The sequence below is a fragment of the Schistocerca nitens genome, chromosome 5 (genome assembly GCF_023898315.1).
Source record: "Schistocerca nitens isolate TAMUIC-IGC-003100 chromosome 5, iqSchNite1.1, whole genome shotgun sequence".
In the NCBI taxonomy this organism is placed as follows: Eukaryota; Metazoa; Arthropoda; class Insecta; order Orthoptera; family Acrididae; genus Schistocerca; species Schistocerca nitens.
This window is the reverse complement of record NC_064618.1, coordinates 669225086-669248329: the sequence shown is the minus strand read 5'-3', so window position 1 is coordinate 669248329 and position 23244 is coordinate 669225086. Positions and strand designations below refer to the sequence as shown.

The following is a 23244-nucleotide window of genomic DNA, read 5'->3' as shown; positions in this document are numbered from 1 at the left end:
AATGGATGAAGAGTGGCACATTAAGAAATCCAACGAGGATACAAAATAAAATAGTGTTTTCAGAATGGGGAATAATACCCACAAGAGGGTTCACTCTTGTTTTTGTTACATATAAATGATCCAACATCATACATCCACAAAGCAATGTAGTTCTTTTTGTTGACAATTTAATTATTGTAAACCAAATCTAATGGAGAAACTTCAACACTTGAAAACATTAAGAATATTTTACTGAAAACTAATTAGTTTCTCAGCAAATGCACTGTCACTGAAGCCTGATAAAACAAAATACACACAACTGAGTACTGCACAAAGCCTGCTCCCACAACTAGAAATAACACATCCGAATACTTCAATATGGTGCATGACACACGGAAACACGTAATAGACGACAGTTAACACTACAGTCAAAGAAGCTTAAGCAAATCCCTGGTAACTGGCAGTGCTGCTGCCACCTTTCAGGTGAGAAGCTCAAACAACAGCAGGTGAACAGAGTAGCTGTCTATAGAGCTGCAACAACACTGAGTCATTACCATAGAGATGTTTACAAAATCACTTTACATGACTGGTTGCAATACACACATGAAGCTGTTGAGTCCAGCCTACTGCAATTTTCAAGGATCAGCATGTGCCAACTCTACTGCAATTTTTGAACTCTTGCTCTTTTTCTAGTAGAGTACACACATTCACACACACTGATCAGTATTGCCACTACCATGAGTATGTTCATTTTGGTGTCTGTGTGGTTGTGTGAAAAAATGCATGTACTGTTACTCGGAGGAAAAAAAAAAAAAGCAAGAGCTCAAAAGCTAGTGTTAACTGTCATCTATTAGTTTCTGTGTTATTTTATGTAATTTTTGATTCACAAATGTTTCATTAGTGTTATTCTCAAGTGTTTATATTGATATGAACCTGAAGTGGATATCATGTTATGGAACTTTTTCAATGTTTAAGCTCTGTAAGTTTTGCATCATGAATAATATTAGATTTTGGAGATGAAAATGTCAAAGTTACTACTTTTCTATTTTCATTCACTTATCTCTTATGACATCATACTCTGGGGTAATTTGGCAGACAGAGAAAAAAGTTTGTTGTGAAGCAGCATGTAATAAGGATAATACACTCATTATAACCACCAACCTACTATCAGCATACCTGTCCAGGCAACAGCAGTGTAACCTGGTGAGGAATGACTGTTAGTCACACATAAGCACAGTGCATGTAGTATCAGTGAGCATGCTGTCCATCTGTAGGATGGGGAAAGTTTGACGGAGGGCAGATTGTGATGGCCTGGAGGCCGGGCACGAGCGTTTCGGAAACTGCCGGACTTGTTAGGTGTTTGAGGACTGCCATGGTGAGTGTCTTCAACACATGGCGAAACCAACATGAAATCACATCCAGACATCATAGGGTTGGGCAGTCACCCCTCACTACAGATGTCAGACATAGTAGGCTGTACAAACTGATAAAACAGCACAGACAGTGAACAGCAGTGGAACTAAAACAGACTTTAATGCCAGGCAGAATACAAGTGTGTCTGAAAACACAGGGCACTGAACACTCCTGAAGATGGGCCTCTGCAGGCGATGGCCCATGCATGTGCCAATGTTAACACAATCACATCAGCAACTACAACTGAAATGGGCATATGAGTATTGGCAATAGACGTTGCTGCAGTGGTAGTGTGCTGCATGGTCTGATGAATCCCAATACCTTCTTCACCTTGCCGATGGGAGGGCACGAATCTGTCATCTTCCAGGTGAACAGCTCCTTGACACCTGTACTGAAGGACAGAAATAAGCTGTCAGAGGCTCCATTATGCTCTGGGGAACATTACATGGGTATCTATGGATCCAGTGGAGTTCGTGCAAGGCACCATGATGGCCAAGGAGTATCGTAGACTTGTTGCAGACCATGTATTCCCCTTTGGGATGATCAAGTTTCCCAATGGCAGCGGCATTTTTCAACAATATAATGCACCATGTCACAAGGCCAGGAGTGTGATGGAGTGGTTCAAGGAACACAGTGGCATGTTCCAACTGATGTGCTGGCACCCTCAACTTCCAGGTCTGAAATCAATTTAACATACCTGGGATGCGATGGAACACGGCATCAGAGTGCATTGCCCCCACCTGAATTTACGGGAATTAGGTGACGTGTGTGCTGATATGGCACCAACTCCCTCCAGCGACCTACCAATGATTCATTGTTTCCTTGCCATGACGTGTCGCCGCTGTTATCTGTATTCACTCTAGAGTCTCTTGTCAACAGCTCCTTAAACAGGTAGCCTGATTGTACAGTTATTCCCTTATGAAATTTGTTGTCAACACTCAATCACAGGTTGAAAACAATGGACATAGTCTTATAATAGTTGCAAGAGAAATGGCTCATCCTATCCTCCTTAGTGTGGAACAGAAAGGAGTGACAATATAATGTAACTGGACAGGTAAAAAAATCTACTCACCAAGTGGCAGCAGGAGGGCACACACACAGAACGGTTTCACTTATGCCAGCTTTTGGAGCTAGTGGCTGCTTCTTCTGGCAGAAGAGTTGAAGGGAAAGGTAGAGGGGTAAAGGAAAATGACTGGAAGGTTTAGGAAAAGGGGTGCTGTTCGGAAAAGTCAACCAGAACCCCGAGTCAGGGGAGACCTAATAAACAGAACACCTTTTTCCTAAACCTCTCCAGTCCTTTTCCTTCACCCCTCTTCCTTCCCCTTCAACTCTTCTGCCAGAAGGAGGCACTGGCTCCGGAAGCTTGCACAAGTTAAACCTTTTTGTGTGTATGTATTCTACTGCCGCTGCTTGTTGAGTAGATTTTTTATCTATCTAGTTACATTATATTATCAATAATTGATTATTTTCATTGTTACATAAAGGAGTGAGGTATTCAGTCACAAAATCTTTGACCACCAACCTAGTGATGTACAGAATTTAATAGATACTAAAATTAACTTAAACCGAACAGGAACCACATTTGCTTCAAGTCTCCTTCCACTCCAAAATGAATTGCACAAAGCTATTGTAAATAATTAATTGTTAATAACAAAATAAGGATACACCATAATTTAAGACAAACATGTAACACTACCATAATTGTCACTAGGAAGTGTATTAATATTATAATACTGATTTGTTGTATATTGTCATGAGTGATCATAATTACAATCTGCAGAACACACAAATCATTAACTGTATGGGATAGTTTGTAATGCTGATTTGTTGTGCATAATCATAAGTGGTCATAATTACAATCTGTGGAATACATAAATCATTAACTGTATGGTATGATAAAGGGAAATAGGTAAGGTGTGAGTGAAAACTGGATTTAAATGCTAATGAAATGACGATGAATACTAAAAGTAATGTTGAAAAGACACTTCAAAGATCATTAAAATGGGGACTGGATAGCCAATGAGGAGAGACCCAATGAAGTGCTGAACAGCAATCAAGGATTTGACCTGGGCATAAGTACAATCAGCTCTGTACACTATAAAAAGCAGAGGGGTATGAGGTGTAAATGAGATGACAGCAGCAATGGTAAGAGCTGCTGGAGTCTTAGGAAGTAATGGCTATGCCATGTGACGAGGGTAGTTTGGACAGAAAGACAAACTCAGAAGACTGGAAGAAAGGAATAACTGTCCCTGTCTTCAAAAAAGGAAACGAGATAGAATTTAGGAGCTATAGAAAAGTGACACTGGCACTGGGCCAAAATATTTGAGGACATTCTAGGGAAGAGAGTAAGGGACAAAATTGTGAAGAAAATTAAAGAATAATGCAGAGGCTTCAGGCCAGAAAAACAACATACTTTATATTTGCAGTAAGGCAACTACAAGGGAAACGTTAAGGAAGACATACAAAAATAAGTAATTACTATGGTGAAAGAGAGATGTCATGGAAGTAAAAGATGTAGTAATGCAAGAGGTGAGTCAACAGATCAGATAATTCGTTGGGTTTAGAACAAAGAAGTGCACTTTTACCCATTTTTTGTGGTTGTACTAATGTCCATCTGAATGTTTATTAGAGTATCATGCAAAAATTTGAGGAAGCAAATCTGTCGAGAACTTTTTGAGATTTTTGATAACAACACTAAACAACACTTCGTCCTATGTGGTCATGGGTAACATAAATTAATACACAATGTGGCAGAAAGAGTGGAAAAGATACTGATCACCTAATGATCTGAAGGTTTTAGGAAGTTGAAGTTAACCAGACATTTCAGAACTAATAGGAGGTAGGGACAGGTTCAAGGTGGATAAAAATGAAGTGTAGGTCACTTAGACCCTTGGATGAGAGGAATCCACCTGAAGTCACTATCATCATCTTCGTCTCCTCCATCACGAGTTCCACAAAACACACACTGAATAATAAAATAATAAAGTAATACAGTCTCTCTCTCTCTCTCTCTCTCTCTCTCTCTCTCTCTCTGTGTGTGTGTGTGTGTGTGTGTGTGTGTGTGTGTTTTTTTTTTTTGTGAAGTGAGGTATATGAAATAATTGAACACTGTTAAGTAAAAATCACTGTATGACAAACCAACAAAGCACTTCAAAAAAATCATGTAAACAATCAGCATGTTGCCACATTTTCCACTGATTATAACAGCAACATTGACTCATTAAATATCATAGCAAGAGGTCACAATTATTATCCACAGAACATCGAATACCTAAGTCATGCATTTACAAGTCATTATTCTTCTCAGCATCAATTAATTCTAATACTGAAGTTGTATGTCTCTAAAATATTTCGATATATCTTGCTTGGTAATTCTCACAGTTTTAATGTAGGCAATGTATTTTGAGAATGATACCACACTGGAAGTTGAGAAATTGTGTGTCCTCTGTAAACACTCTCATCATATTAAAATTAAACTCACCTGTAAAAGGTGTGTAATATTTTCCAAATGCCTGGTCCTTAGGAATGTCAGGATACAAATATACAAGATGCTGCAAATCAGAAATTCTATCTGCGAGACTGCGTATTGCAAAGTCTTTGCTGGTGAAGGGTTGTAGCATAAAGACATCATTTTGATCTGAAATCAGAAGTAATAACATTGAAATAGATGATCTCAGCATATAGTAAAATATAAAAGCTGTTCACGCATTCATCATGTTCTGTGCACCGATTCACAGTGGATAACCTTCAATGAAGTTGAATGAATTACAGTATAAAATAGGAGCAGCTAACAGCTGTCAAAAAGTGCTTCTTCACTATGTATTAACAATTAAGTACCACTAATGTGTAATAATCTGTCTGTGTGTACAAAGGCTATAAATGGACAAAATAAAATTAGCAGGAAAATTGTCATGCTGGAAAAAGACCTGCTGCTTATGGTAAAAAAGTGAACATTTCAAAGATGTTGTTGCTTTCATATTTAGAGTAATTAACTACTATTTACCTTTTACTTTGTAGTACATAGTGTAAACAAACATCTACTGGTACACACCTACACGGTTTTTATAGTCTCAATCTACAATTTACACTGTTGTTTGTAATGGCATTAGCAGATGTTTTCCATGACCTAATCCAGATAATTAAATAACTAATAAAAGAAGTAGATAATATGTCAGCTTTGAATTTTATGTTGAATTTGCAAGGATTTGTAATTTCTCGCCTTTTGTCTGTTGGTGACATGACCTTTCGATCACAGCACACAACTCCATTCTTATCTCTAGTCAAGAACCTAAGAATTGCTGAACTTAACTGAAAATAGCTCCATTATTCCAGACTAGTGTTGCCTGAAACTGCACAATGTGAATCATGTTGAGGTAAGAGGTTAAGACTTCAAATGTTTGCTGTGATCCATTCACTGATTTCTTCCAACTTCTGACATACCCATGTCTGGTATATTGATGGTTTGGTCCTTGTTAAGTTTGCTTGTATCACCATCAGACTTTGCAAATTTAAAACAGACCTTTACAGCCTTTGGAATGTCATTTAGATAGTTCAGGAACAAAAATAGGCACAGTCCCACATATTGAGAGATTTCATATTCTATGTTCCCTATTCTATTCCCCAGTGTGTACATTGCTAATGTGAAGCCATATTTTGTGTGTGACAATAAGACTCCACTCATGCTAAAGGGATGTCATTTACATTATATTTTACACTTATCTATCTCCTTAGATGGAATAGTGATGACCATGGCAACCTGGGTTAGCAGTAGTAAAATGTTCAAAATTTGCAAATGAACTGACTTATTCCTTACACTGTGTGTTTAGGAAGAATCTTCCCTCTTCAGATGCAGTTAGGTGAAGTTTTTAGACCATTCCCATTAATGCACTGTTGAGGTATGTCATCACTGACAATATTCACATATTTCAGATAGTGTCACGCCTTGTGATGCCAAACTGTTGTCAACAGCCAAGTAACTTGACAATGCTATCAAGAGAATAATCTATATATTAACCCTAAGCACATCTGAAGATGTAAGATATCTTCCAAAGTATATAGTTTGAAGGACAATAAATTCAGAGGTATACGTAAAATGTTTTTATCACCATGTGTGATATACTATTTTCTGGAGTAGAATTTTTTGGTCCATACTTAAAAATGCTTTCAAATGGTCACAAAAAATCCATACATAAGTGACAAAGAGGCACAAGGTAAATTTCTGCAGTATGAACTTGCAACCGTATTTGTAGTTCCCACAAAAGGCTTTACTGGTTGAAGAAGGGCCTGTGCACGTATTAGAAATCTATAATTTCTAAATTTCTAATACCCACACACTGCTACATTACCACATAGGACAAAGTGTTGTTTAATGTTGTTATCAAAAATCTCAAAAAGTTCTCTACCAATTTGCTTCCTCAAATTTTTGCATGATACTCTAATAAACATTCAGATGGACATTAGTACAATTTTCCATCTGTAAAAATGTAGCTGATGACACAATGCAGTTCTTCCTTTCGTGACAAGATAAAGCAAGTGTATCTAGATTTACAAAGCTTTTCGTTCTTGGCAAGCCTTCTGAAGTGGTGTCCTAGCAGAGACTGTATAACTGAGTGATGAATGTACAGAGGGTGCTTGACTGTCTACCATTTCCTGTTCGTTTTCAGAGACAATTCTCTCTTTATAAACTAGTCTCCAAAAATTAGGTATTATTTGGAATATAGAAAATTGCGTGGAAAAAGTGAGAAATCATCATATATAATTTTCACAATTTTCCCCGTGAACTATAAATATGCTACCTGTTTGGTAGAGCTCCTGCTTCAGATTGGCAACAATAAGAACGGTGCAACAACAAAAACCGTGCATTAAACACATTTTAACCATGTCTGCAATTTAATTGTAAAGAGAATGTAATTTTTGGGGTACGTTGATAATGTAATCTCACAAAGATATGACTTTTATTCATACTGAGAGGCAGAAACCATGGATACTTTAAAGCTAACCACACACATGTTGCAGTTTGAGTGACAATTGAGGCGTGATTTTATAGCTTTAACACTCTTGGTTGCCCTTTTACTGACCAACAAAAGAACAGTTTGCGTGTCCTGGAATTCTTTTTTGTAAGCTAGTACCAAGAATGAGCACTATTAAACGGACCAATATCTAACCTCAACTGTGAGACAACTGACTGTGGATATGTCTTTTCTCCACAGTTAAGGAACAAAAGTCTTCAACAGCAGCAGCTGCTGCTGCTGCTGCATCAGTAGCTAATAACAACAGCAACATAACTATACTGCCTGTCTACCACTAAGATCTCAACTATGCAGCATGTTGCTATCCTTAGAGCTATATTTTGTATTCCATTCATGACTTCTGAGTATTGTATTAAAAGTCCCTTGACAAGCTGTGCCCCGAGATCTCAAGACGCACATCTGCAGTGCGCACAGGTGCCCACACCATGGAGCCTGAGGAGGCCCGAGCCCCCTCAAAAATTCATGTGGAGGGGGTAGGGGGATGGGAGGCCCCCCCCCCAATAATTTAAGAAAATTATTAGTTATATTGTGCTTTGTAAAATCACAAAAGCATGTTGGAATTTATTTTCCTTGGTTGAGGATACTTACCTTTTAAAATACAGACAGTAACGAGTTAAAACAAATAACTATTACAGTAGTAAGCATGTTAACTGAAAACGAGTGGGGTGAATCGTGATAGTGTTACGGTGCTGCGGGCACGCTTAGAATTTGCCCCCTTATTTATTTTTTTTCTATTATGGTTGATGAAACAATGAGAATGCACTTCACGAACAAGTGTCATTTTGTATTCGAACTGTCGATGATTCCTTAATCATCAACGAAGACTTTATTGGCTTATATGAGATCCCCAACATTGAATCACAAACTCTGTTTAGTATTTTAAAATACGTCTTTGCTCGTCTTCATTTGTCAATGGATAACTTAAGAGGACGGTGCTATGATGGTGCCTCGAATATGAGGGGTAAGTTCAAAGGACTAAAAAAGTTAGTTTTGGATATACAATCAAAAGCACGTTAGTGCACTGCACTGCTGACAGTTTAGACTTGGCAGTTGTGGACAGTCTCCGCCATCTTACATCTATGAGGGATATTATGGCTTTAGTCAAGGACTTAATAAACACTGTAAGGGAATCCAACAAAAGGATGGGATTTTTCAGAAGCATACACTGTGAGAGCACCAACGACCAAGCTGGTCTATGACCCTTTTGCCCAACTCTTACTACGCAAGCTTCTAGTATCTTGAGAATATTGAAAAATTTTGAAGAACTTTTAAGAGTTTTTTTAAACATTTTCTGCAGAGGACAAAACAGAGGCATGTTACAAATGTGCAGGCTGCCTTGAGTCAATGTTACAATTCAAGACTTATTTCTTTTTATGTCTTTATTGCCATGCAATGAACATAGTAGAGAATGTCAACAAAAAAATTCAATGCCCTCATCTAAGTGTTGCTGAACTGGAAAAAATATATGAGGGCTTGATTTATATATTGAATGAAAAGCTTGATAGTTTTGAACAATTTTTGGGAATTGTGTTTAAAAGAAAAACATTCACAAGTTGTTGATCCTTCACTTCATCGGAATCTAAGTATACCTACAAAGTATAAAAACAACTAAGCCAGCTCACTGCACACTTTCAAAACCCCAAAGGAATACTACAAAGCTATTTACATTGAAGTTTGTGAAATGGTGCAATCTTGCATTACTAAGTGGTTTGCTTCAACTGGACTCACACAGGTCACTGCAGTTGAACAAGAGTGACTGCTTTTAGTAAACAGAGGTGAAACAAATTTGGAAAAATCAATTGAGTTTTTAAAAAATGACCAAGACACTGAGAGACTGTGCTTACACTTTAATATGTTAACCGATATCACTAATAAAAAACAACTGGTCTTAAAAAACATGCGTGATGTAAGAAAGTACATTACACAAGAGCCTGCCGCTGGAGAAATGTTGTGTGAAGTAGTGAAGTGCATTAAGTTTCTCCAAGTAATTCCAATCACGACAGCAACAGCAGAATGGTCCAGAATGAGGTTTTCACTCTGCAGTGGAGTGTGCGCTGATATGAAACTTCCTGGAAGATTAAAACTGTGTGCCCGACCGAGACTCGAACTCGGGACCTTTGCCTTTCGCGGGCAAGTGCTCTACCATCTGAGCTACGGAAGCACGACTCATGCCCGGTACTCACAGCTTTACTTCTGCCAGTATCTTGTCTCCTGCCTTCCAGACTTTACAGAAGCTCTCCTGCGAACCTTGCAGAACTAGCACTCCTGAAAGAAAGGATACTGTGGAGACATGGCTTAGCCACAGCCTGGGGGATGTTTCCAGAATGAGAGCTTCTGTAAAGTTTGGAAGGTAGGAGACGAGATACTGGCAGAAGTAAAGCTGTGAGTACCGGGCGTGAGTCGTGCTTCGGTAGCTCAGATGGTAGAGCACTTGCCCGCAAAAGGCAAAGGTCCCGAGTTCGAGTCTCGGTCGAGCACACAGTTTTAATCTGCCAGGAAGTTTCACAGCAGACTGGTCACTTAGCGCCCTTAGACGTCTGAACAACTTGGCTGCTCTTCATGCCCACTGAGATGTTTTGGATGAATTGGATATCTGACCAGTCATTAACGACTTCATATTCAGTAATCCAGTCAGACAGTCAACATTTGCACCTTTTTAAACACACTCTAGCCCTAATAATGGCATTTAGAGCAACATTAAAAATCTTTATAAAACAGAGAATTAAATACATACATAATGTTAAATTCATCATTTAATCATACAGTAAAGCTGCATGTCCTCGGGAAAAATTAAATGATGATGGCGTCCTCTTGGGTAAAATATTCCGGAGGTAAAATAGTCCCCCATTCGGATCTCCGGGCGGGGACTACTCAAGAGGACGTCGTTATCAGGAGAAAGAAAACTGGCATTCTACGGATCGGAGCGTGGAATGTCAGATCGCTTAATCGGGCAGGTAGGTTAGAAAATTTAAAAAGGGAAATGGATCGGTTAAAGTTAGATATAGTGGGAATTAGTGAAGTTCGGTGGCAGGAGGAACAAGACTTTTGGTCAGGTGATTACAGGGTTATAAATACAAAATCAAATAGGGGTAGCAGGAGTAGGTTTAATAATGAATAAAAAAATAGGAGTGCGGGTTAGCTACTACAAACAGCATAGTGAACGCATTATTGTGGCCAAGATAGACACAAAGCCCATGCCTACTACAGTAGTACAAGTTTATATGCCAACTAGCTCTGCAGATGATGAAGAAATTGATGAAATGTATGACGAGATAAAAGAAATTATTCAGGTAGTGAAGGGAACGAAAATTTAATAGTCATGGGTGACTGAAATTCGTCAGTAGGAAAAGGGAGAGAAGGAAACATAGTAGGTGAATATGGATTGGTGGGAAGAAATGAAAGAGGAAGCCGCCTTGTAGAATTTTGCACAGAGCATAACTTAATCATAGCTAACACTTGGTTCAAGAATCATGAAAGAAGGCTGTGTAAATGGAAGAACCCCGGAAATACTAGAAGGTTTCAGATAGATTATATAATGGTAAAACAGAGATTTAGGAACCAGGTTTTAAATTGTAAGACATTTCCAGTGGCAGATGTGGACTGACCAAACTCTATTGGTTATGAACTGTAAATTAAAACTGAAGAAACTGCAAAAAGGTGGGAATTTAAGGAGATGGGACCTGGATAAACTGAAAGAACCAGAGGTTGTAGAGAGTTTCAGGGAGAGCATAAGGGAACAATTGACAGGAACGGGGGAAAGAAATACAGTAGAAGGAGAATGGGTAGCTTTGAGGAATGAAATAGTGAAGGCAGCAGATGTTCAAGTAGGCAAACAGACGAGGGCTAGTAGAAATCCTTGGATAACAGAAGATATACTGAATTTAATTGATGAAAGGAGAAAATACAAAAATGCAGTAAGTGAAGCAGGCAAAAGGGAATACAAACGTCTCAAAAATGAGATCGACAGAAAGTGCAAAATGGCTAAGCAGGGATGGCTAGAGGACAAATGTAAGGATGTAGAGGCTTGTCTCACTAGGGGTAAGATAGATACTGCCTACAGGAAAATTAAAGAGACCTTTGGAGAGAAGAAAACCACTTGTATGAATATCAAGAGCTCAGATGGCAACCCAGTTCTAAGCAAAGAAGGGAAGGCAGAAAGGTGGAAGGAGTATATAGAGGGTTTATACAAGGGCGATGTACTTGAGGACAATATTATGGAAATGGAAGAGGATGTAGATGAAGATGAAATGGGAGATAAGATACTGCGTGAAGAGTTTGACAGAGCACTGAAAGACCTGAGTCGAAACAAGGCCCCGGGAGTAGACAACATTCCATTAGAACTACTGATGGCCTTGGGAGAGCCAGTCATGACAAAACTCTACCATCTGGTGAGCAAGATGTATGAGACAGGCGAAATACCCACAGACTTCAAGAAGAATATAATAATTCCAATACCAAAGAAAGCAGGTGTTGACAGATGTGAAAATTACCGAAGTATCAATTTAATAAGTCACAGCTGCAAAATACTAACGCGAATTCTTTACAGACGAATGGAAAAACTGGTAGAAGCGGACCTCGGGGAAGATCAGTTTGGATTCCGTAGAAATGTTGGAACACGTGAGGCAATACTAACCTTACGACTTATCTTAGAAGAAAGATTAAGAAAAGGCAAACCTATGTTTCTAGCATTTGTAGACTTAGAGAAAGCTTTTGACAATGTTAACTGGAATACTCTCTTTCAAATTCTGAAGGTGGCAGGGGTAAAATACAGGGAGCGAAAGGCTATTTACAATTTGTACAGAAACCAGATGGCAGTTATAAGAGTCGAGGGACATGAAAGGGAAGCAGTGGTTGGGAAGGGAGTGAGACAGGGTTGTAGCCTCTCCCCGATGTTATTCAATCTGTATATTGAGCAAGCAGTAAAGGAAACAAAAGAAAAATTCGGAGTAGGTATTAAAATTCATGGAGAAGAAGTAAAAACTTTGAGGTTCGCCGATGACATTGTAATTCTGTCAGAGACAGCAAAGGACTTGGAGGAGCAGTTGAACGGAATGGATGGTGTCTTGAAAGGAGGATATAAGATGAACATCATCAAAAGCAAAACGAGGATAATGGAATGTAGTCAAATTAAATCAGGTGATGCTGAGGGGATTAGATTAGGAAATGAGACACTTAAAGTAGTAAAGGAGTTTTGCTATTTAGGGAGTAAAATAACTGATGATGGTCAAAGTAGAGAGGATATAAAATGTAGACTGGCAATGGCAAGGAAATCGTTTCTGAAGAAGAGAAATTTGTTAACATCGAGTATAGATTTAAGTGTCAGGAAGTCGTTTCTGAAAGTATTTGTATGGAGTGTAGCCATGTAATGAAGTGAAACATGGACGATAACCAGTTTGGACAAGAAGAGAATAGAAGCTTTCAAAATGTGGTGCTACAGAAGAATGCTGAAGATAAGGTGGGTAGATCACGTAACTAATGAGGAGGTATTGAATAGGATTGGGGAGAAGAGAAGTTTGTGGCACAACTTGACTAGAAGAAGGGATCGGTTGGTAGGACATGTTTTGAGGCATCAAGGGATCACAAATTTAGCATTGGAGGGCAGCGTGGAGGGTAAAAATCGTAGAGGGAGACCAAGAGATCTATACACTAAGCAGATTCAGAAGGATGTAGGTTGCAGTAGGTACTGGGAGATGAAGAAGCTTGCACAGGATAGAGTAGCATGGAGAGCTGCATCAAACCAGTCTCAGGACTGAAGACCACAACAACAACACCAATGTTAAATTTTCAGTTTTGAAATATTAGTACTAGTTTAGTACTGTATTACAATAGTACTGTATTAGTTATTTTCAAATACTTAAATATTTTTAGGGTGTAAGATCAAATTAAAACCTGCTGTTTACATAATTTTAGACTGAAAGTATTAAGCATACTGTATTAACTTTATAAAAGCATTAACTTTGAGATATTGTTTTTATTTAATGAACCCTAAGCCTCATTCAAAGCAAGTTTAAATTAGCTATTTCACTTATTAATCTAAGTGCTATTACTGTGAGACAGCAATATTTTATGCTTTATTCTTTTAATGATAGTTTAGGATTTATTTAAATATAATTTCAGTCTTTTCAGAGCTATATATTCACTGCTCTGTAATAGTCTATAAGCATGATTATTACTGTAAATTAAATTAGCTTTTTACGAAAACACTGAGTGTTTGTTTTGTTTCTTTTTTCAAAGCCAAAAAATGTCAGGCTTGTGGAGTTTCCCGGAGTGTCGAGTTATTGAGAGCCCAGTTTCCAGGGTTCTAATGTTGATCATATGACTTTAAAATGCTTAAAAAAACTTTCGAACTCACTATTTTTCATCTACAAATTAAAAAAGTTTCCCAGAGCAAAATCTCAGTATGCCGCCCCCCCCCCCCATATTTTTTATAAGTCTGTACTCCTGGCAGTGCGTATCCCACTCCTAGTAGAACAGAGGCAGATCTTTTTCTGGCAGATTCCCAGCAGCAAGACTCGAGCATGAACAGATGCAGGAGTACACTCTTCACATATTAATCTCACATCACTCTGCTAAATGATTCCCATCACACACTTATCTGGAGCAAAAGTTTAAACCTGTAAAAATACAGGAACATCCAGAAAGAAAACAATTGGGCAATAGTAGCTTTGTGGTGTGAGGAGGTATCATCATGTTGAATCAGTGTAAAAAAGCTTCCCAGCTAGGTTGATGCTTGAAGTAATTTTGTTAACACCAATAGCTATAAAAATTCAAAAAACAGGTACAATTTTTAAGATTTATAGTAGGATCAAAGTTCCTCTAAACAGGCAATTTACTATGCTCTGTCAAATTGCTCTCATGGATGAATTTCTCACAGAAGAAAATATCCATAATGTCGATGGTTCACTGAAATCTCAAGATTACGACTCCACAGAGCGTAATGGAGATACGTGCAGGAGACTAACTGGGGGAACAGAACAGTCACTACTAGATCTCGGTGTTTAGCACTGCAATAGTGATAAAGCCACACTGCATATTTCCTGACAGCCTCAAATATGTTACAGTAACATATCTACAACACAAACAATATGTAAACCATCTCTAATCGCAGACCTATTTCACTCCTTCCAGTCTTTTGAAACACTTTTTTACAAAATGGCCTAGATCAGAACACTGACTCAATTATCTACACAAAACTTTAAACTAGATCTCAGTTAAAAATTCCTACAAGAGCCAAACAAGAAAAAACATCTTGTTGGTATGCTGTGTGTATATCAAATATTTTACTTGGCAAAATGAAGCATTATAGCATCAAAAGCACCCCCTCGTTTAGATGGAACCATACCTTCATAGTAGAAAGCAGAAGGGTCTTACGACAGACTATTTTACAGGTGTGAAACTAACCCCGCAACTATGCAGCATTATGTGGTGTCCCACAAGGATCGGTACTGGGCGCAATCTTTTCTTAACATTCCGAAATGATCTTCCCGTGCCATTAAAAGGTGGTTCAAAAACTGCTGATGATGTATGCATGCTAATGAAGGGTCCACACTCAACCTTACAAAAGACAGATCACATGACAGGTGAACAGGCCTACAACTGCTTCACAGCTAACTATTTTAGGCCTTAATCTCACTCCTATGCGTTTTCATAAACTAATAAATTACCTGCTAGTACCAGAAGTAGACATTAATCGTCATGCACTAAATAAAACAATGGATGTAGAATTCCCTTAGGCCCAGTGGTACAACAAATTAAAATGGAGTCAACAAAGATAAACTGAACAAGTAGCTTAATTCAGCACGTTTGCCCTTAAAAGCTTCTCTCACTGTGTTGATGTAAATACAGAGGTGCTGCCTTATTCTGCATATTTTCACTCCTTGTTTGTCTTACAGTATTACATCTGGAGCAATATAGTTATGGGCAAATAAATCCAGAGTGGGCAAAATAAAACTGGCTTTAAAATATTTACAATAAGATTGGCACAGGATTAACATACAAAAACTTGAAGATGTTGGACACTGCCGCTGCTGATCCTGATGATCCTTGATCTAGATTTATCGAACTATGAGACTCGTGTGTCAGCTCTGCCTCAGGAAGAGCAGCAACAGCATTTTCAATTTTTTGCTGTAACTCGTCCTATGTGTGAAGATTATCTGAGAACATCTGACCCTTAAATTCAATCCAACAGGTAAAAATCACAGGGAGATCAGGCGACCAGTGTGATTGTCCGCTCCTCACTGAACACCTTGGCACTTGTGAGAAGGCTGTCAAGGCAGTGTGAGCTATTCTGTCTTGCTGAAAATATCCATACAGTTGTTCATCATCTCTGTGTTGATCCACGTATGAATTAAACAGTCTCTGGATGTACAAGTTAGCGTTAACAGTTCCATGAAAGAACCATATTATCATGCAAACACCACTCTTGAGATTATGAAACAGCTCTTCAGGCACTGGTGGGGATATTCTGATGCATTAATGGCACATGTGCTGCGAGTTCACATACCCTGACAGACTGAACAAAGCCTCATCTGAAGACTTGAAAAACTGAGGGTCCGAAACTCCTGATTCCAGTTCACTTAGAAACCACTGGCACAACTGCAGATGCCAAAGCAAATCTGGGTGCTTTTACTCATACCAAACAGTAAATTTGTAAAGATACAGGTGCAAATGCAGGTCATATTTTATAATTTTTTTTTATACGATCTGTTACTTCCCACTGGTAGGAATAAACAGCAAAGCGTTCATCAGACTTTGTGCCACACTTTCCTTCATTCAAGCAATGTTTCCAGGTATTTGGCCTATGATTTCTATTCACTACTGAGTACTTTTCGTGTCATTTTTCCACTAAGTTTTCCATTGCAGACTCTGCTGCAAGTTTTGTCAAACCACTTCTAGTCCTAAACTGTTGTGCAAACAATGGCAAACACATTTTCCACAAATTGTGCTTCACAAAACACTCAACAATGAGCACACATTATTTTACTGTAAGTACCATTTTGTGTTGAATTCAGCTGGTCACTAAACACGTCTGCTCCTCTCACTCACTCAAATGTAACAAGAAAGCACTCGGGACAGATTGGTGCACCAAATCATGTTTACAGCATTGTCTGTAATAGCCAGTTCACCAGTTCATTAACAAGGATAATTTGCATCAGACTTATACATATTTTACAAACTAGTTTTATTTTGTCACACTGTCTTTATACTGCAGAAGGAACCATTAAGAATACTGTTAAAATTACTCCACCACAAATCCTGCAGAGCCTTTTTGAGGATCTCTGAATACTTAGACTTGGCTCACCAATATATTTATTTCTTAATGGTTTTGTTGCTGACAATAAAAAATCAGTTTCAGCAGAACCGTGATTTACATAAATACAATATCAGACAGTAACAATTTTTATGTACACTTTGCCTCCTTGTCTAGCATTTAGAGTGGAGTTCTTACACTGTGGCGCAAAGATATTCATTATGCTCTCATACAACAAAACACACGAAATTAGGAACCTCAACCAATTCAGCTAAAAATTATAAACATCTGTTTTAGTTACATATCAAGTATTGGTTTATCTGTGAAACTGCAAGCCACGTACACTAAGTGATCAAAAGTATCAGGACACCCCAAAAAACATACTTTTTCCATATTAGGTGCATTGTACTGCCACCGACTGCCAGATACTCCATATCAGCGACCTCAGTAGTCATTAGACATGGTGCGAGAGCAGAATGGGGCGCTCCACAGAACTCACGGACTTCAAACATTGTCAGGTGATTGAGTGTGACTTGTGTCATACACTACTAAACATCCCTAGGTCCACTGTTTCCGATGTGGCAGTGAAGTGGAAACGTGAAGGGACACATACACACAAAAGCATACAGGCCAACATTGTCTGTTGACTGACAGACTGTCGACAGTTGACAGTTGAAGAGGCTTGTCATGTGTAATAGGCAGACATCTATCCAGATCATTACACAGGAAATCCAAACTGCATAAGGATCCCCTGCAAGAACTATGATGGTTGGGTGGAAGGTGAGAAAATTTTGATTTCATGGTCGAGCGGCTGCTCATAAGCCGCACATCATGCTGGTAAATGCCAAACAACGCCTCACTTGGTGTAAGTAGTGTAAACATTGGACAATTGAACAATGGAAAAATGTTGTTTGGAGTGACGAATCACAGTACACAATGTGGCGATCTGATGGCAGAGCGTGGGTATGGCGAATGCCCAGTGAAAGTCATCTGCCAGCGTGCGTAGTACAAACAGTAAAATTCGGAGGTGGTGGTGTTATGGTGTGGTCATGTTTTTCATGGAGGGGGCTTGCACTCCTTGTTGTTTTGCATGGTACTATTGCAGCGTAAGCCTACATTGATGTTTTAAGCACCTTCTTGCTTCCCACTGTTGAAGAGCAATCAGGGGATGGTGATTTCATCTTTCAACACGGTTGAGCACCTGTTTATAATGCACAGCATGTGGCGGAGTGGTTACATGACAATAACCTCCCTGTAATGGACTGGGCTGCACAGAGTCCTGACCTGAATCATGCAGAACACCTTTGGGAATATCGGAATGCAGACTTCTTGCCAGGCCTCACTGAATGACATCAATACCTCTCCTCAGTGCAGCACTCCATGAAGAATGGGCTGCCATTTCCCAAGAAACATTCCAGCACCTGATTGAACGCATGCCTGCGAGAGTGGAAGCTGTCATCGAGGCTAAGGGTGGGCCAACATCATACTGAATTCAAGCATTACTGATGGAGGGCGCTATTAACTTGTAAGTTATTTTCAGCTAGGTGTTCACATACTTTTGATCACATAGTGTAGTTATAAACTAGAAACAGGACTCTGTGTTTACAGATGCAGGTTTAAGTATTTTCTTTACAAAATTCCAATGTAATCAATTAAACATAAACTTATCAACATGAAAGAAACAGCAGCTACTTAGTACAACTGAGAAGACAACAGCTTTTTCCAAATAAGCAACTATTTTTCTAATCTACTTAGTGAATTTTACTGGCACAAGCATAAATACTTTGAGCAGGACAGTGATTCCTTACTCTTAATACAGTGTAAAATTAAATTTTTGTGATTTGCTTGCTTCTTGATTAATTTATAGCATGGCTAGTTCCACAACCTTGCAGATTCTTTCCTTGTCGGGCTCTTTGGAACATGAATGAATGAATGGTTGAAAGCTGCCGAAATTGCCCTCAATATGCAGCAGTTGATGTTACATTTTGTATTAAGTGGAGCCTCAACCCATCCATCTTGGTGTTCGCCACTATGCCACTTAACAATATAGTCAGGGCAGTAGTGTTTACACGAATGCAGCAGTCCTCACTGTAGGACAAATAGAAGCAGAAACCTGCATCCACTTAATTTTCTCATTCAACATATGTCCAACACAAGAAATTGGGAATCTCAACCAATTCAACAAAAAATTACAAACATACATAATTGGCCACTCTTTCTACGAATTACCTGCATATATAAATTCAAGTACGAAGAAGTTGTTTTAGCTACATATCAAGTAATAATTTTTAACTAGCATCTTTGGTTGACGAGTTGTGCACATTCACAGCTCTTGTAAAGATAAGTGTTTAATTGAGAAATAACAATTAATTAAGGCAGTATTGCATCATAATTAAGCAAATTAATACCTACTGTAAGCTGTCAATTGAAGGCTTCACATTTTTTGGCGTATTTTCTGGAATCAGAAAACCTTTCATAGGTGCGAATTTTGGACTAGGGTTTGTTTACGTTTTGATATACTGCAATTTATGTGATTATTTCAATAAAGTAAAGTTTGTGTTATTAGAGTATTCTTATACGCTATCCATTTGATTCTCTAGAAAGCAGCCGAAGTGAGATGTTCGAAATAAGTGAAAAGTTTATATAGTGTAGGCTCAGTTCTTTGTTTGCTTTTCGTTTCATCACGTAAAAAATACAGGTTATATCTTTTTGTTTCTCCAGAAGTTTTGAAATAGTATCCAAACTTTAGGCCTAAACTTTCAAAGAAATTTAATGTATTAATTGAGTAGTCTATGAAGTTATTCTTGTTTTAACTTAGACTAAAGCTAAAATTTGTTTGCCATGAGTGAGAAGTGTATAACTTGCTGTAGGATTGTTAGTTCTGGGGTGTCGTGTGAGAGTTGTTGCGGTTTCTTTCATGTGGGTGATGGTAGTGGCATTGGAATTAGGGAAATAAACAAGGCTCATTGGTTGTGTAGGATTTGCTGTAGAGATAGGAAGGTAGTGGAACAGGAGGAGAACATTACTGCCCTTTGGATACAACTAGATAAAGCAAAACAAGATCTGGAAATGTTAAGGGAGGAGAAGGGAAGAGAGAGGTGGGAAGTGACAACAGGTTATAGAAGAAATAGGAATAGGACATTCTCAGACAGCGTGGTTGTGAATGTGGAAAACAGGTTTGATCTGTTGTCACAGTTGGAAACTAATGAGCCACAAATTGATGTAGGAGTAGACAGGACACAACAAACTTTCAAAAGGTGTTTGAAATGTAAGAAGTCAGAAAAAGCTGTGATGAATAAAGTTTTGTTGTTAGGTAGTTCACATGGGAGAAGCATTGGCCAAATGGTGCAGGATGAAGTAGGGTCAGGTTACCAGGTCACAAGTTTTTTTAAACCTAGTATAAGTCTGTGTCATGTGATAGACTTTGCAAAGACTTCACAAAGGAAGACACCATGGTAATAGTGGATGGGGCAGGCAACAGCATAGATAGGAATCCTAATTGTTCAATTGAGAGTGACCTGGTAAAGATAGCTTCAGCAAGGAGACATACTGGTGTATGACCATGACTGGCCTCGTTTAAACTCTTCTGTTAGGAGAGTTAATTTAGAGGTGGAATGGCTGCTTCGATCAGATATGGGGTCTCATATCAGTGTGGTTCCTGTTAACTCTATCAGCAGGTGGGACTATACTAGGCATGCTAAAAAATTGGCAGGAAAATTAGATTCATCCAGTGCACAAAATCAGTTATCATTATTGCATCAGAATGTCTGAGGACAGAGGGGTAAGCTTAATGAGTTGCTTATTTGGGTTGAAGAATTAAAGTTGAGCAAACCAGCTGATATAAACTGCCTATCCGAACACAATGTGACCACTAGTACAGATATGTTAAATGTTACAGGATTCAATTTAGCTTATGTTACAGGATTCAATTTAGCTTTTTACTTCTGTAGAGAAAATATGGAGAAAGGAGGTGTTGCCATATTTATCAGATACTGTTTTGACTTCAAGAATATTGATATGAATAAATTTTGCTCAGAGCAGCACTTATAAGCTTGTGCAACAAAAGTAGTATTTCATAATAAGCCCTTTATAATAGTAGGTATATACAGATCACCTTCAGGAAATTTCAACCTCTTCATAAAAAATCTGGAAGCTCTGCTGTCCCATCTCATGTTCAATTTAGTTCCTACTGTGAACTTTGCTACTAGGATATGTAAATGCTCTGAGACTTATTAATAATATCTTTGTAGACAAATCTAGGGAAAGAAGTTGTGTCACATATCCTATAGTAAATGGGCTGTCTGATATTGATGTGCAGCATCTTGTGTTAAATGTTGAAACTTGTCAGGATAAAGAAATTTTTAATTTTTACTACAGGACGGTAATAAATAAGTCAAAAATGGAGAAATTCAGGAAACTGCTCAAAGACATGAACTGGATAGATGTTTACAATACTTCTGACTCAAATGGATAATACAAAGCATTCATTAATCAAGTTACCTTCACTTTCGAAAATAGTTTTCCCCTAAAGGTAACTAAAATCACACGGAAGTCAAAAAATAAACTGTGGATTATACAAGGAATAAAGATACCATGTGGGGCAAAAAGGAGACTGTATCTACTATCTACGAACAGCTCTGATGTTAGAATTGTAATGCATTACAAATAATACAGCAAAATATTGAATCAAATTATTCATAAATCAAAGCAGCTTTATTATGAGAAAAAGGTAATTACATCAGGCAACAAAATAAAAACTGTATAGGATATAGTGAAGGCAGAGACAGGTGGGGCCAAAAAGAAAGACGAACAGATAGCTCTAAAACTAAATGAGACTTTGGTAACAAGTCATATAGTGATGCAATCCTTTTAAACAAGTACTTCATTTCTGTTATTGACAGCTTGGGATTACCAGGTGCGGTGAACAGTGCAATGGAGTATCTGAGACCAGTATTTAAAAATAACTTCAGTAAAATGGAAATGACACTCACATCTCCCAAAGAAGAGGCATCCATCATAAAATCCTTAACATATAAGTATTCCAGCGGGTATGATAACATATCAATGAAGTTAATCAAAGAGTGCTCATGCGAGTTGAGTTCTATCTTAATTATTTGTGTAATCAATCTCTTATCAGCGGAACATTTCCAGACTGACTAAAATATGCTTAAGTTAAGCCTCTTTACAAGAAGGGGGATAAAGAGATACCATAAAACTATTAACCAATTTCACTTTTGTCGTCTTTCTCAAAAGTATTTGTAAAGGTTGTGTTCAAGTGTCTCCTTAAGCATCTGACTGCAAATAATATATTGTCCAAGTCACATTTTGGATTTCTTAAGTGTTTTGATATAGAGAAAGCTATTTACACTTACAGTGAGAATGTACTTAATTCTTTAGACAACAAATTAGAAGCTACTGGCATTTTCTGTGACCAGTCAAATGCCCTTGACTGTGTGAACCACAGCATTCTCTCAGGTAATTTGAAAATTATGGTGTCACTGGCAATGCTGCGAAATGATTCGAGTCTTATCTATCTAACAGGAAACAAAGGGTGTCACTGCAAAATACCTGTGTAGTAAGCAGTCAGTCTTCACCCAACTGGGAATTACATGTGGTGTTCCTCAAGGTTTCATCTTAGGTCCACTGGTTTTTCTTGTGTAAATTAGTGACCTCTCATCTGTTACATTGCCACATGCCAAGTTTTTTTTGTTTCCAGATGATACAAACATTGCAATAAGTAGCATGCCAAGTACAGATTTAGAAATAGATGCTAATCAAATTTTCACTGACATTAATAAGTGGTTTGAAGCTAATTCACTGTCACTAAACTTCGAGAAGACCCACTATATGCAGTTCAGAACCTGTAAGACATTTCCTTCCAGCATGCGTGTAACATATAAAGACATGCAAATCGAAGAGGTTGGCAGGGTTAAATTTCTGGTATTACAACTCGATAACAAATTCAGTTGGGGAGGGCATACCACAGAATTGCTTAAGTGCCTAAACAAGTCTGTATTTTCAGTGAGAATGATGTCAGATGTAGGAGATATAAATATAAAAAGCTTGGATACTTTGCTTACTTTTATTCTATTATGTCATATGGGATCATATTCTGGTGCAACTCATCAAACCAAGCAAAAGTTTTTAGGTAGCAAAAGTGTGTGATAAGAATCATTTGTTTTGTAAATTCCAAGAACATCATGTAGAAACCTGTTCAAGAAACTGCTTCTCAGTATATTTATTCCTTAATGAAATTTGTTGCAAGTAATACATCTCTATTTCCAACCAATAGCTCAGTACATAGTAGGAATAAGAACAATCTACATTAAGACCTAAACCCAGTTACCTTGGACCAAAAAGGGGTCCAATATTCAGGAACACACATTTTCAATGAACTGCCAGCAACCATTAAAAACTTGGTTTCAGATAAAGCACAGTTTAAATACAGTTTGAAAGACTTTTAAAGAGACTGTTAAAGCCAGCTGTTAGATTTCAGTTTTGACAGCACCGTAAAGCTGCAGACCATGTCTGTCACTGTATGATGCATTTGTATCTTCTGTACATTGGAATGTT

At 38.1% G+C, this 23244-nt stretch overlaps 1 protein-coding gene across 5 annotated transcripts in view; it reads right to left on the bottom strand.

Moving 5' to 3' along the window:
- Positions 1-23244, bottom strand: part of LOC126259950 (signal transducer and activator of transcription 5B) — a 147776-nt gene that overhangs the window by 23720 nt on the left and 100812 nt on the right. For all 5 annotated transcript variants that reach the window (XM_049957057.1, XM_049957054.1, XM_049957055.1 and 2 more), the window contains one exon: positions 4874-5029. In XM_049957057.1, the coding sequence (XP_049813014.1) occupies positions 4874-5029 (156 nt within the window). The remainder of the gene's footprint in view (positions 1-4873; positions 5030-23244) is intronic.